This window comes from Chiloscyllium plagiosum, unplaced genomic scaffold (assembly GCF_037043375.1).
Source record: "Chiloscyllium plagiosum isolate Xiang-an unplaced genomic scaffold, Cpla_swu_hap1 HiC_scaffold_17, whole genome shotgun sequence".
NCBI classification, from domain to species: domain Eukaryota; kingdom Metazoa; phylum Chordata; class Chondrichthyes; order Orectolobiformes; family Hemiscylliidae; genus Chiloscyllium; species Chiloscyllium plagiosum.
The window spans coordinates 37,146,454-37,162,876 of NW_028270155.1; the positions used below are offsets into that span (position 1 = coordinate 37,146,454).

Sequence of the window (16,423 nt, forward strand, 5' to 3'; positions counted from 1 at the left end):
ATAGGAGAAAGTGAGGACTGCAGATGCTGGAGAGTATTGCTAGGAAAGCACAGCAGGCCAGGCAGCATCTGAGGGGCATGAGAATCACTGTTTCAGGCATAAGCCCTTCATCAGGAATGAGGCTTGTGGGCCAAACCTCACCCCCTCCCATTTATCTCTCAGCCACTGTCAACATTATTTTAATAATTTATTAATATATAATCAAAAAACAGCAGTAGATTTTCAAGGATATTTAAATATATCGGTTTTTCATGGAGATGCATTATGAATACAATTATTCAGTTTTAAGGGATTGTGTTTGAGAGGATTTAAATAGGCTTACATAAATGGGACTATTTTTTATATAATGGATTTTGTAATAGGTATCTAGAACTTTATTTCATATCAGAATATGGTCTGCCTACAATGAGAGTTGACATGGAGCATGTAAGGATAAAGATGGGTGATGGGGTGTCATGGGCTGGTATTAAATTGGGATTCAGTCAATAAAGAATAATGGGGATAGGTAAGTGGCACATGTGGAATGGGTTGGGTTCATGGGTTGGCATGAAGGTTGTGAGACACAAATGGGAATGAATGGGGGGGGGGGGGGGGGGCGTGTGAGGTCAGAGGGTCTCATGTTTCAAAGGGTTTCTGTTTAAAAATGGGGCCTTCCATTTACAACAGAGACAAGAAGAAAGTTTTTTTCCTCCAAAGGTTATGACTCTTTGTGGTTCTGTTTCTGAATAGTTTTTTTAAGGCAGAGGTAGGCAGATTATTTTGAACCAAGAAGGTGAAAGATTATCAGGGATAGAGAGGAATTTAGAATTGAGTTTACAATCAGATCAGTCATTTTCTTCTTGAATAGTGGAACAGACCTGAGGGGCTAAATGACCCGCTCCTGAATTGAACGTTCATATATTCATTTCTAAAATTTATTCAAAAGCTCAAACCCTATAATATTTGTTTGCAAATGCAGGAAATACACAATTAGTGTAGCATCAACCCTGGGAAGAGAAATAAAATTAATGTTTAAGGTTAATAAGTAACAGAACACGGCTAAGGTAGAAGTGTAATAGGTTTCAAAATCAAATGAGTGAGTAAAAGGTAAAGTCTATAAGGATGAAAAATGGGAGGGATTAAAGATTAGATTCCCTACAGTGTGGACTTCGGCCCAACAAAGTCCACACTGACACTTGGACTGACTAATACACCTAACACTATGGGCAATTTAGCATGGCCAATTCACCTGGCCTGCACATTTTTTTTTTGGATTGTGGGAGGAAACTGGAGCACCTGGAGGAAACCCATGCAGGCATGGGGAGCATGTGCAAACCCCACACAGACAGTTGCCCGAGGCTGGAATCGAACTTGGAACCCTGGTGCTGTGAGTCAGCACTGTTAACCACTGAGCCCCCAACCATGGTTTTCCTAAATTACTGTCTCAACCAAATATGCACTAAACAGAATGCTAACAGGTCCATGAAAAAGCTGGCTAAGATAGACTAGGAGCAAGTGAGGACTGCAGATGCTGGAGATCAGAGTCAAAAAGTGTGGCACTGGAAAAGCACAGCAGGTCAGGCAGCATCCAAGGAGCAGGAGAATCAACATTTCAGACATAAGCCCTGCATCAGGAATGTGGCGGGGTGGGGGTTGCTGATAGATAAATAGGAGGGGGTGAGGGAAGGTAGCTGGGAGGGCAATAGGTAGAATCAGGTGGGGGATGATAGGTTGGAGCAGAGGGTAGAACAGATAGGCGAGAAGGAAGATGGACAGGTAGGACAGTTCAAGAGGGTGGTGCCAATTTGGAGGGTTGCATCTGGGATCTGGGTTGGATTCCACAGAGACCATTTCCTCTGCGACTCTCCCTCATTAGATCCACGCCCTCCACCAACCCACCAGCCACCTCCAGCACCTTCCCTTACCACTGCAAGAGGTGTAAAACCTGCACCCACACCTCCCTCATCACTTCCATCCAAGGCCCCAAAGGATCCTTCCACATCCAGATCAGATTTTCTGCACATCCAAACACCTCAGCTACTGTGTCCTCCTCTACAGGAATACAGGATGCCAACTTGCAGAACATTTCAGAGAACATCTCTGAGACACGTGCATCAAACAACCCCACCGTCTTGTGGCTGACCACTTCAATTCCCCCTCCCACATTGCCAAGGACAGCCACCTTCCCCCCCAACATTCCTGAAGAAGAGCTTATGCCCAAAACATTGTTTTCCTGCTCCTTGGTTGCTACCTGAGCTGCTGTGCTTTTCCAGCGCCACACTTTCGACTAAGATAGACTGGGAAACTAGGTTAGATGGTAGACAGTAAAGATGCAGTGTTAGACTTGTAATGCAATGTTAAATAACTCTCAGCAAAGATTTATCCCAACAAGAACTAAAGACTCTTTGAAAATGATGCATCTTTCATTCATAAAAAAGGAAATTAAAATTGTATTAAGTTGAAAGAAATATTATACACATCTACAAAGTCTATTGGTAGGTCAGAAGATTGAACCCACTTCAAATACCAGCAAAGAATAGCTTAAAAATGTTGAAAATAGAGCATTAGAGAAAGCTAGCTAGTACAATAATGTAGAAACTGAGAACAAGAGCTTTTAGAAGTAGGTAAACAGGAAAAGAGTAACTAAAACTGATATAGTCTTCTGAGGGAGAGTTTGGGGAATTGATACTGGGAATCAAGAATACGGAGGAGGCCTTGAAGACAGATTTTCATCTGCTTTCCCTGTAGAAGACTTAGAAAGTTTCCAAAAGATACTTGAAAATCAAGAGGTTAAAATTAAAAGGGAATTTAAAACATTACCATCACCAGCGAAAAGACTATAAAGACCTCAAGATTGACAAGCCTCCAAAGCCTGCAACCCAGAGTCTTAAAAGAAGTGACCACAGCAATAGTACAGACATCGGTGTTAACTTTCTAAAATTCTTTACATTCTGGAAGGACCCTAGGGGATTAGAAAATAATAAATGCACACATTTATTCAAGGAAGAAGGGAAACAGAAAGTAGGAAACTGTACACTAATCTAATATCTGTCAAAGGGAAATTGGTAGAATCCATTATTGACAAGGTTATAACGGGACATTTAGAGAGATGGCTTGTTTGTGATGGCAACAGTGCACATTAATTCTTGCTCAGGTCACTGTGCAGGCTCTGCCTTATCAACCTCCCCTCTGCTGATCCTCAAGTTAAACTCACCACCAATTACCTTTCTCTAATGAGAAAGCAGCCTGTTGTCCTCTTGGATTATGGTGAAATTCATTTTTAAAAATTATGATGAGCTTAAGCAGAGTCAATGTGATTTTGTGAAAGGAAAATTATGTTTAACTAATATATTTGGAATATTTTGAAGCTGTAACAAGAAAAATGGATAAAGGGGAACTTGTAGATGCAGTGTTCTTTCAATTCAGAGGCATTGGATAAGATGCCACATCAAAGATTGCTGATAACATTACGTGATGTATGGCTATTACATTAGCATGGATAAAGGATTGGTCAGCTAATAAGAAGCAGATACAATGGACAATTGTCTCTTCTTCCAGTTGACAAATTAGTGGAGTGCTACAGGAATCGGTCAAGGTGATATCACTGAAGCCTCACCAGAGCATATGGCTACTCGCTCATTAGAGAGGGGCAAATGGTGATGGTTTAACTGGAGGATCACTATGCATCAAGCGAGGGGAGCGTATAAAGAGGAGAGTTCTTCATGGTAACTTCAGCCAGTGTGGGACTTGAACCCATGCTCTCTGCATCAAAAACAGCCATCCTTAAAGGAATCAGAACTGGGGTTTCAACTATTTACAAGCTTTCACTAATGATATGCTGAAGATTTGATGGAATTATGCAGGTCTGGACCAGGTAGATAGGGAAAAGCTGTGCCTAGGTTGACAACAAGAGGGTACAAATAAAGTAATTATCAACGAAGCAAAAGTGATATTAACAGAAAAGTTGCCATACAGCAGGTAATTAAGTACTGTCTGAGTTTGGAGGCTGGGTATAACTCCCCCAGTCTTCTTCAAAATACCGACATTCTGACTTTGATATTGATACGAGAGGACAGACCGGGCCTTGGTCCGTCCAAAACAGCTTGTCCAAAAGATGGTGGAGTACCAGTACCGCACTGCAGTGTCGGCCTTAATTTTTAAATTCAAGTCTTGGATTAAGCCTTAAATTCAGAAAGTGTTAGAGAAATAAGAAAAACGTATTTCTAGTAGCAGTTGAATCAGTACCCAAAGACACAGAATAAAAGTAATAGTGAAAGATGTAAACATGGGGAAACATTTGTTGACTCAGGGACAAGAATGCTACAAACTGAGCCATGACTGACTCTCTCCAGTACTCTCCTGACAAACAATTCAAGTTATAATAGATTACACTGACTAAATCCTTCCAAATCTTGGGTGGGAGAATCAGATCAAAATTCCTGAAACATTACTGTTTCCGTGCTGTACATCTCTATGACTCTATATTACATTTATAAAGAGCATTGTGACCCATTAAGGATTAATTGAGAAACATTGTGAATGTTTTGTTTTTTGCAGTAATTAGATTGTACAGTTTATTTTAACAAATCTAACTTTCACATTCTATTTAACATCATTGTTGCTTCTCCATTACAATGAAAAGCATGAGATATTGTCATGTTCAAGTGATGAATGTGTTTGATTGGGAATTTGTGCATGCAAACTTTGCCTTGATGTAATCTACTGGTTATTGCAAAAAAATTGGTTGTTTATGAAAAAACACCATCAGTTGCTCTAAATTTATGAAACATAATCCTATTCTATCTTTGATAATGTTTAAAAACAATCTGCTTTCCTACTTCAAGCCAATTATGTGCTCCACCAAAGTAATTAATTAAATAAAAACTGGGGCCTGTTCCTGTTTCATTTTGTTCTTGAATGTACTTCTTACGTCATTTTGGAAACGTACCTAATAAAATACCATTAGCCTCTGGTTTAAATATTTTGCATTATTGAGAGAAATTTATCTAGAATTAATATGCTGTTATCTGGGCATACATTCTAAATATTAATTAATATTTATCACTCAGACTTGTTTAATGTCTGTTGAATAACATGTCACATTTCAAAAAATTTTAGCTTTTTCTAATAACCTTATCTGACTTGGTAATTCAATATTGACTGGCTGTTTTATTCAGTGAAATCAATGGTCTGTGCAGTAATTGCTGGCAGATGTGAACATGATAGTCCAGGTGAGGCAGTGTTGAATCCAATAGCAGTACTGCAAATAGAATAATTATCAGCTCTTGGATCATACACTGTTCTATGATATAAAATAAAAAGATCCAGTCTTCAGCAGCTAAGAAGGAGGATATATGCTTACATATGATATTGCTACATTATTGAATAAGGCAATAATGCAAATGTGCAAAAAGTAAACCACCTATCAGAAGGTTACTTGAAATAATCTAAACACTCATCTACATATACAAATTCAATAACTTGTATTGAGTAAAAGGAATCTGGGGCGTCAGCAATATTTGGTGCAACAATATTGAAAAGTGAACGACCAATTTGTTAGAAGTGTGTTGATTCTTTGCTGTACTTATCTAAATAATCCCATACTCCTTCCATTTCTTTATAGACATGTAATGTTTTTTTTTCATTTAAGCCATTATCAAATTATTTTTTGACAGTTCTTACTGAAAACTGCTTCCACCACTCTTTCTAGCAGTGTACTCCAGGTCATAACACACTCCAGAAAATAAATATTTCCTCATGTTGTCTCCAGCTCATTTGCCAATCAGCTTTAATCTCTGTCTTTTGTATACTGACTCTGAACTGTTAGTGGAAATAATTTGACTTTATTTCTCTATCAAAACAATTCATGATTTTGAACATCTCCTCTTAACCCTTTATACTTTAAGGAGAACAACTCCAGACTTTTCATTCTATGCACAAAACTGAAGTTCCTTATTCCTGATACCTCACAGTAAACCTCTCCTACTTTCTCTAAAAGGCTTTGACATACTTCCAAAGTATAGTGTTTAGAATTATACATAGTACTCCAACTGAGGCCATATCTGTGATATATTAAGATAACCTTGTTTTTGCTCTATTACAATTATTGGTCTATTATTACATATCATTATTGTTAAGGATTCTGCATGGTTTTGTAAAATCTAGCCTTTTCCATTGCCACCTTTAAAGAGTTAAGAAGCTCTTGGTGTTCCTGCACTTAGTTTCTATTACCTCACCACATTCTCCCTATCAAAATACATCACTTCACATTACAGGTTGGGTATCTATCATCAGAACATCCAAAATCTGAGAAGACCTAAAATCTAAAGGTCCTTTTGGAAGCAGACCCTAACAATCCTGTTGACACACTGAGTCTAGCCCTTTGGAAAAAACCTTTGCTTGACTTGAATGGACCCGAACAAACCTAAAAATGAAGATTTTTTCCAAAGTACTAAACTCAACATGTCTACAGGTCTGTTCAAGCCCTTTTGGGGGGAATAAACCTTTGCTTTCAGGTACATTTGGACCCAAAAGGACTACAGTGGATCCAAAAAACAAAAATACCCTTTATCTGAAAACTAGTCGGTCCTGAGATGTTCATATAAAGAATTCCTGACCTGTATTAAATTGCATCTGCCATGTATTTGCTCATTTCACCATTCCAAATCTTCCCAAAGTCTTTGTTTACTACATTCGTGTTTATCTGCAAATATTGGAATTATGCAGTGTGTGCACAAGCATTATGTTGTAAATAATGAGTGATCCCAATGCAATTCCCCACAGAATACCACTTTCTTCAGCCTCTAAATAAGATTTTCTCTGCTCTCCTCCCCTTATCCAATTTTGTATCCATGCTGCCTCTGTCCCTTTAATCCCATGAGCTTTAATTTTGCTAACAAATTTATTATGTGCTAATTTATCAAATGTCTTTTGAAGAACAATTTATAACCTCAACCACATGAGGTGTTGTGGTGCAGTGGTAGTGTCCCTAGTCTGGGCCAGAAAGTCTGGGCTGAAGTCCCATCTACCCCAGACATGTCATAACATGTCTGAACAGTTTGATTTAAAAAATCTACAACATCAATCCTCTGAACTACCTCAAAAGAATGTGATCAAGTAAGTCAAATACAATTGACCTTGAACAAATTAATGCTGACTTTTATTATTAGCCCATAACTTGTATGAAATGCCAATTAATTTTGCTCTAGATTATTATCTCTAATAGTTTCATACTAACAGTACATTGATTGCCCTCTAGTTACTCGACTTATCCTCCTTATTCTGAAAAAGAGTGCAACATTTGCATCTTCTGCTCCTCAGCTACCATCCCCACACTTGGGGATGAATTCTGCAATCCTCACCTGGTCTGGCTTATGTGTGACTTCAGAACTGCAGCAATGTGGTTCTCTGAAACCGCTTCATGGAATGACCTACTAAGGCAATCATTCAAGGGCAGCTAAGAACAGGCAATAAATGCTGGCCTGCCTGTGATGCCCATGTCCCATGAGTGAATTAAGAAAACGTTAAGAGAGTGATTATTAGAGGAATTTAATTGATAGCTCATGGGAATAATTTGTATGAAAGCAGTGGCAAGATGTTAGATTTGGTAACCAAAAGTAGATAGAGATATCGATTGAACTGGTACAAAGTTGGAAATAAAACAAATATAATTGTGCATCTAGTGGTGATCGAAGACAAACTCTGTGTTATTTGTTTGAAAGAGGAAATCTGAATAGAGAGCATGAGAACCCTCCTACAGCTCATTCTGTCCAAAATGCAAGTCGGAAAGAAACTGAAAGGTAGTCAGTACCACAGAAACGCTGAAAGAGAAAAGTGATTCAAGATATTTGATTAATCACAACTGATTAGTGTTAATCAGCTCATGTCATTTATGAGAAGTAAAGTCTAAGTGATTGTAGATTCAGGAAGTATTGATTTTAAAACATTTTTATTTACTTAACGTTTATAGGTGGAATAATAGTACAGTTATTCTTGTTCACACTCTTTTGTACTTTCTTGTACACAAATCTGTCGTCTCCTATGCAGCCTAATAAGAATCTATATGAAAAAGGTGATGAACACATTTAGTACAAGTCTGATAGTCAGAACTGAATTAAACAGGAAATAATGATGCATTATTTTGCCCAAGTTTCAGTATCAAAATTTCCCAAGTCTATAGGTAATATGGAGTAATGCTTCAAATCAATTATCACACTTTATTAAAATATTTTAAACTCTAATTGGCTTAAAAGGGGAGAAAGTGAGCACTGCAGATGCTGGCGATCAGAGTTAAAGAGTGTAGTGCTGGAAAAGCACAGCCAGTCAGGCAGGCAGCATCCAAGGAGCAGGGAAATCGACATTTTGAGCATAATCTCTTCCTAAAGAAGAGCTTATGCTCAAAACATTGACTCTCCTGTCCCTTGGATGCTGCCTGACTGGCTGTGCTTTTCCAGCACCACACTCTTTGACTTTAATTGGATTAATCCTATATTGAGTATAGAAGTTCACAACTAGAAGAAAGATTCTACAATTAAATGTAATAATTTAGAAAAATTCTGGACTTCAATGTAAATTTGGATAAGAATTAAAATATTATACATTAGAAAAGTTGAACAAAAATATATTTAGACATTTTTCTAACTCTAACTTCCAGAATCTGTTAGCCTTGTAAAATAAAATGTTTAATTTACAAAGTGCAACCTTAATATCTCAGTAGCTGTTTCTCATAATAGGCATGCAGAGGTGCACAGATCATAACCAGCTGGATTTGTAACATACTCCACTCCAAACCATTGTCCAACTTTCCTGATTTTTGTTTTGAAATCCTTTTTTCATTATGAAGTGTCATGGAAGTGTTCAACTGAATTGAGTATTGGAACCTGTGGTTCAGAACAAGACCATGGATCCACCTATGGAGTAAAGATTCTACATATCAAGACCTTTGAACAGAAGGAAGTCCAAAAAAATACACTCCCATAATCCATAACTTCCAGAATCTGTTAGCCTTGTAAAATAAAATGTTTAATTTACAAAGTGCAACCTTAATATCTCAGTAGCTGTTTCTCATAATAGGCATGCAGAGGTGCACAGATCATAACCAGCTGGATTTGTAACATACTCCACTCCAAACCATTGTCCAACTTTCCTGATTTTTGTTTTGAAATCCTTTTTTCATTATGAAGTGTCATGGAAGTGTTCAACTGAATTGAGTATTGGAACCTGTGGTTCAGAACAAGACCATGGATCCACCTATGGAGTAAAGATTCTACATATCAAGACCTTTGAACAGAAGGAAGTCCAAAAAAATACACTCCCATAAGCAGGTCAAGTTGTTCCTCCAGAGAATCTGTGCAATATATATTTAGATCCTAATTACTATTATCCAGTAATGACCTCGATCTATTTATAGGTCTTCCAATTAAAATTGGTTTGGGAACATGCTCAAAAGATATGGAAAAAAATGCCAGCTTCTCAATACATTTCTGACTTTACTGTGTGCTATCTGGGCTGAAACCTCAACATATGAAACTTTGGTGAAATTTGAAAATTGCAGTCAGGTGTCTATTGACTGTTAGTCATTTGCAGGTAAACAGCATAAAAACTTCACTGTACATAGAGTCCAACCTTTTCATTAGAGGGGACTTCAGTGTCATGCATAATTATCTTTGATTAAGTTTTAGTTCATTGTGCTAAAGATAGCCAATGATTTAAATGGAAATAATTCAAATATTCTTCATATAGTAATTATAAGTTATTTGAATAAATTTAAGTGCCAAAACTTTCCTGTTGTACTTGAATCTGGATGTGAGGAATGTTGAATCAACCACGATCCTACTGAATGGTAAAACAAGCTCACAGGACCGAATGACCCTATTTTTGTTCACATTTCTTATGGTCTTCAAACTTTACTGTATTTTAGATTATATTCCCTACAGTATGGAAACAGGCCCTTTGGCTCAAAAAGTCCACAACAACCCTCCGAAGAGTAACCGTTCCCCGACCCTATATTTACCTCTGACTAATGCACCTAACACTATGGGCAATTTAACATGGCCAATTCACCTGACCTGCACATCTTTGGATTGTGGGAGGAAACTGGAGCACCCAGAGGAAACCCATGCAGACACAGGAGAATGTCCAAGCTCCACACAGACAGTTGCCAGAGACGGGAATCAAACCCGGGTGTCTGGTGGTGTGAGGCAGCTATGCTAACCATGAATCACGTGCATATTCCACAATCTAGAATTATGTATGAAAATAAATGTCTTTCTAAAATCTTTACCATTGTAACAGGAAAATTTGTGACCTTGTCCATCATTCATTTATTGCAACAGACGTTTGGTGATCGGGTCCTCACACCAGCTTCTTGGCTAGTTCCACTCTTTGTCGTATTTTCTACCTTTGGAGCTGCAAATGGTTCTTGTTTCACAGCCGGCAGGTAAAATAAAAATCCTTTCATTGAAACAGAAAACAAATATACATTTTCCTATTGAGTTTCCAATGTATCACAATTTTTTGGCTAAGGGCATGAGCAGGAATCTACTTCAAAACCACTTCAAATGTTATTCATAAACTCACCTCTCAGTATGGCAAAACAATAATGCAAAATGCAGTGCGGGTTTGAAGAAAATAACTTAGTCAAGGGGGTGAAAGCTGTGAAATGTTTACATCATCATCATGCACGGGGGTGGGGGGGGGGTTGGGAAGTGTCTTTAATGAACATAATTGTTTTCATTTTTGGAGGAATTCAAGTAATTCACTATTGAGACGCAAGTCTGTAATGCCAATGTGGAAAATAACATGTATTCCTAAAATATTGGAGTTGGATTAGGGAAGCTGAGCCTTTCTCCTTGGAGAGACGTTTGAGAGACAGCTTAATACAGGTGTTTTTAGAAGTTTAGATGTAACCCGTTCCTTCTCACAGGTCACCACTACCTTTTCAAAACCATGAGAGCTCTTGACAGAATAGGTAAGGAATAATGTTTCCCATTGTGGAACAGTCAAAAGCAAAAGGACACTGTCATTAGTTGAATGGCACAGTAACCAATGGCAAAAAAAAAGGAAAACTTTTTAATGCAATAAACGGTTATGTTCCTGAATGCACAGCCTTGAGTGCACAGCTTAAACCTATGCTTCCTAGGTTTGGACTCCCCACCCCATGGAAAAGACCGTATCTATTGACCCTATCCATGCTCCTCATTATTTTATGAACCTCTGTAAGGTCACCCCTCAGCCTCTGATGCTTCAGGGAAAATAGCCCCAGTCAACTCAGCCTCCCCTTATATCTCAAACTGTCCAACCCTAGCAAAATCCTTGTAAATCTTTTCTGAATACTTCCAAGTTTCACAACATTCTTCCTATAGCAGGGAGATCAGAATTGCATGCAATATTTCAATATAGCCGCAACACAACCTCCCAACTCCTATAATCTATGCACTGACCAACAAAGGCAAGCATACTAAACGCCTTCTTCACTATCCTGTCTACCTGTGACTCCACTTTCAAGGAACGATGAACCTGCACTCCAGGGTCTCTTTGTTCAGCAACACTCCCAGGACCTTACCATTAAGTGTATAAGTCCTGCCCTGATTTGTTTTTCAAAATGCAGCACCTTGCATTTATCTAAATTAAACTCCATCTGCCCACAGGCCATCTGATTAAGATCCTCTTGTACTCTGAGGTAACCATGAAACATTCTTTCTCTGCTAATATTGGAGAGAGAAACGGACATAAACGCACTTTCTCCTAAACACTGATCACAAAAATGTAGTACACTCCTATCGGTCTGCACAGAATTGTCTTTTTCCCTTTTTTTTTGGTTTGCTAAAACTAGTCAATAGCTGAAACTTAAATATTTTGCACTTTTGAGGAGTTGTTCTGATTTCAACTTTTCTAAACAGACTTACATTTGTGACAGCCCGTGAGGGTCACATGGTTAAGATTTTGTCGTATATCAACATCAGACGTTTAACACCTTCACCGGCTCTCCTGTTCAATGTAGGTAATTAATGCTTTCAATTACAACTGTAAAAATATTAGTGGTGCTGTGCTGTAAAATGATAACAAAATAGAAATAAAATGTGTTAGTGTTTGCACAGAAGTAGTAATGGAAAATCAACATCAACAGAACTTTTATATGCTGTCTAGAGGTATCTGAAATTGTTTAAAATATTGTGATTGTGTGAAAATTACTTACTATTCTAGTCCAACACCTGAAACTTAATCAAACTTTTATCAAAGAAAACAAATTATAACTGTCATGGGTCTATATTTTATGATAGTGCTCTAGAATGCAATCCATTTAAAGAGCAACTTAAACAAAATTCCTCTTCTTGTATTATGAGATTATCCGGTGCCATTCCATTAGTAATAGTACTGATTAGAGACAGTTATTTATGGTCAAGAAACCAGCAACTTGCTGCACATTGTAGCTATTAAATCACTAATTGCAGACATAAGTCTAAATCCTGAATTCAGTTCAAAATTTACAGAAGAATAAATAAAGAGTGAAAATAAGACAGGCATTTTACACACCAAGTAATTAGCAATCTGAGGAGACTTTCCAGGACGTTGCCTGGCTGGAAGCTTTTTGTAATGTAGAGAGGTTGGGTAGACTGGGGTTGTTTTCTGTGAAGCAAAGGAAATTGAGGGGTCACAAGACTGAGATGTGTTAAAATTATGATTGGCATAGATAGGAAGGAATTCTTTCCCTTGGCAGAAAGATAAATGACTAAGGGGCATAAACTTATGGTAAAGGGCTAGAAGCTTAGAGTGGGTGTGAGGAAAATCTTTTTCACTCAGAGGATGGTGGGAATCTGGAACTCACTACCTGCAAAGATGGTAGAGATAGAAACATTCATAACATTTAAGTAATATTTAGATTTGCACTTGCAATCCAAAACAACAAAGCCATGGACCAAGTGCTGGAAAATGGGATTAGTATAGTTAATGCTTGGTTTTGACTGGGACATACTCATAAGACGAAAGATTTTTTTTCCCTGTGCTGCAGACCTCTATGAATCTTTGACTCTAAACTAAGCTATCATTGCACAAAAGACAAAAATATAATCTTGCACAATAATTTACCACAAATCTCTAAATTACAACAAATCAGAAAGACAGATGAACACAAGCTTTGCAATGGAAAACTAACAAATGTAGAAATCTAATACTTTAGTGGATTTTTTAACAGTCACTCTCATTCTGTAGACCTCTATATGGAGATAAACATCGAAGTCCTTCGGAAGCAAGGAAAGAATAGAGTAAGGCTTCTCTGTCCAGAATTAAACCATGATTCTAAAAGTGCTTACCTGAAGCGGTTAGATAAAACAATAATGCTTTGTAAAATCAAAGAAATTGCTCTCTGAATGTATCGTCACATCATGAGGGGCTCATAATGCATGTAGAATAGGCATGTTTTTTGTTGATGGTTAAAGTAGTACAATAAGGCTACTTACATTCCTCAACATTTCTAATTTGTGTTTTGTAGCAGGTTTGCTGGAAAATTCTGATCCAATAGGAAATAGGCCTATTTAATACGCTGAAGATACAGAACAAAAACTAAATAGTAGTTTTATTCATTGGAAGAAACATATGGAATAGATTTTAAGACAACCTCCGATTTACTGATTTTTTTTCTGTTCTTCTTTAGAATTAAAATCTTCTGATAAATTTACTGGTATTAAATATATTCCAATTGTAACTATTATTCACTTACTTAATTGTTATACTGCACTCTATTTTTCAGGGATTTCTGGCTATTATCTACATAATTCCAGCAGATATTAACACCCTTATAAACTACTTTAGCTTTGCTTCCTGGATTTTTTATGGACTGACTACATTATCACTGATTGTCATGAGATTTACAAGAAAGGATCTGAATAGACCAGTAAAGGTTAGAGTTACATGATCTTTCTTTCCTATATGAATGTATTAATATATACAGTAAACCGCTGTGCCTGCGGACGATACATTCCAAGACCTACTGTGGAAGCCCAAACCATGGATAGTCATGGACACATTCATTTAATGGGAAATTTACCTTCCCAGCAGCCCCGGGTCTCTAGTTCTGGAACGTTCCCTGTAATGTTTGGACCGCAGTAAATCACGGATAACTGCAACTGCAGAAACCGAGCTGTGTATATGGCGGTCGGCCTGTAATTCTAAACTATAACATTATCTTCTGGGAATTTGTATTTTAAACTAGATAATAAATAGATGAGTGGTTTCAGTTCTGAGGTTTTTTTAAAGAAGTTAGAACATCATTTGGAACAGTGAAACTATAGACTTCATTTCCAAGAAAGCATGCGACTTAAGTACCCAGCAGGATGATTGTTGAATTAAAGTGTTTATGAAGTTAAACATTTACACTGAGAAAATGGATCAGATCCCCTCCATCTCCCTCAGTATTGATGGTGTGCAATGCCCTTAAGGGCTTTTCAAGTATCTCAGTCAATTGGAAAATATAGTTAATTTACTGGTGGTGGTGACGGCTAATAAATTTAAAATACCATGGGTTATTAGTGATTGGGGGAAAACAAAACATTCATTCGGTTGGATACAAAAAAAACATCAGGAGTTTTAGCATTAGTGAGACTGTACCTACAGTATTAGTTTTGGTCTCCTTATTTGAGGAGAATACAAATATATTGGAGGCAGTTCACAGGAGGGGCACTAGATTGTTTCCAGAGGGTGAGAGGTTCGTGTTTTGAAATGAGATTAGGTCTTGAGATTGAGAAGAGCAAGAGGTAATCTACTTGAGGGAAAGAAGATGCTAAAGGGGTTTGACAAAGTAGATATAGAGGATATTTCCTCTTGTGGGCAATCTTGAACAAGAGGTCAATTTTTTAGGATATGGGGTGGCAGATTTAATACAGAGATGAGGAGGAATTGCTTCTCTCAAAGAGTCATGAATATTTCACTATTCCAAAGTGTGGCCGATGCTGGAACATTAATTTTGAGGAGAGAGGCAGATTTGCAGATTTTTAATTATTAGTGGGTTGAAGGGTTATGGAGATTGGGCAGGATTGTGGAGTTGAGGCTGAGATTAGAACAGCCATGATTGTATCTAATGGCAGAGCAGACTTAAGGGGCTGAACTGCCTACTCTTATGTTGAATTAGACTTGTACTCATTGACGTGCTTTTGGATGTCAGAAACCTGACAGATTATAAAAAAACTTAATTATTCCTGTATTCATATTGTTAAAATCTTCTTTTTGTTTCAGGTCCCAATCATTTTTCCAATTGTGGTGACTCTTGTCTCTATCTACTTGGTTCTTGCTCCAATCATTGGTGCTCCAGAGTTGGCATATTTATATTGTTCACTATTTATTGTTGGAGGATTAATATTTTACTTTCTGTTCATTTATTTTCACTTCAGCTGGACCCGAAAAGTGATGAGTAAGTAATAACTATTTATCAGTTCATTTGACAACCAAACCAAACAGATAATGCATGATCCAAGTTCTGAACTAATTCCAATATGTCTATCTTAAAAAGAGTCTAGGATGTAACTTTTGATAATTAAACTGAATAAACCTAGTCATCCTTCTAAGTGGTGGAGCAATCCAGAACAAGGTGGGAATAGGTTAAATCGCAGCATTGAATTCCATAAATGAGCTATATTCCTTTGATTAAGGCACAATCATGCAGAGAATAGAATAAAAAAAAACGTGCAACTAGATGGAAGACCAGAACAGTCAGTGAAGATTTTGCAGGAGCAGTAAATGTCCTTAAATATATCTCAAATTATAATGAAATTGTGATGGCATGGTATGAAACTCGTAAGAGGGGAAGAGATTGAATAGACCTGTACATGGTTAATTTAGACTAGACTTTTGGATTACTAACCTAGTTAAAATACCATCATCTCAAATTATATAATATTACTACTAAATTCTAGTCATGATTTGGAGATGCCGGTGTTGGACTGGGCATGTTCAAAAGTAACATAGAATTTAGTACAAAGTTAAAAATCACACAACACCAGGTTATCGTCCAACAGGTTTAATTGGAAGCACTAGCTTTCAAAGTGACGCTCCTTCATCAGGTGTTGTGTGATTTTTAACTTTGTACTAAATTCTATGTTACTTTTGAACTCTGGGACTTGTCAGAATATTGTTTTCAAATACGAGATGAGAAAATTTATCATTATGCTATATATCGCAGCAGACAGGTGAAAGTAGCAGCTATCACACCAGGAATATCAAATGGCACACAGATATAAATAGTGACTTTGTTACTGGTCAGTTTTTGCCATGTTTTCAGCTGCTGATATTGAGGCTTTTAACTTTTATTGAATAGATGCTATTAAGGTAAAAAGGTTTCAGAGGCATTTGATTGTCAAGTTACAAATTATTTGATGATATCAAGTAGGAATAAAGATGGTTTAGTGGACCCTGTAGCACACTTGACATGTGATTCCTAGCAGAACACAGCTCT

The 16,423-nt window shown here is 37.3% G+C and overlaps 1 protein-coding gene across 3 annotated transcripts in view; it reads left to right on the forward strand.

Moving 5' to 3' along the window:
* The window catches only part of slc7a9 (solute carrier family 7 member 9), a 64,211-nt gene that overhangs the window by 43,677 nt on the left and 4,111 nt on the right, over window positions 1–16,423 (forward strand). For 2 of the 3 annotated variants that reach the window (XM_087995566.1, XM_043706833.2), the window contains 4 exons: window positions 10,314–10,417; window positions 11,880–11,976; window positions 13,727–13,876; window positions 15,208–15,382. In XM_087995566.1, coding sequence (XP_087851692.1) covers window positions 10,314–10,417; window positions 11,880–11,976; window positions 13,727–13,876; window positions 15,208–15,382 — 526 coding nt within the window. The remainder of the gene's footprint in view (window positions 1–10,313; window positions 10,418–11,879; window positions 11,977–13,726; window positions 13,877–15,207; window positions 15,383–16,423) is intronic. The other variant, XM_087995567.1, reaches the window with a different exon arrangement.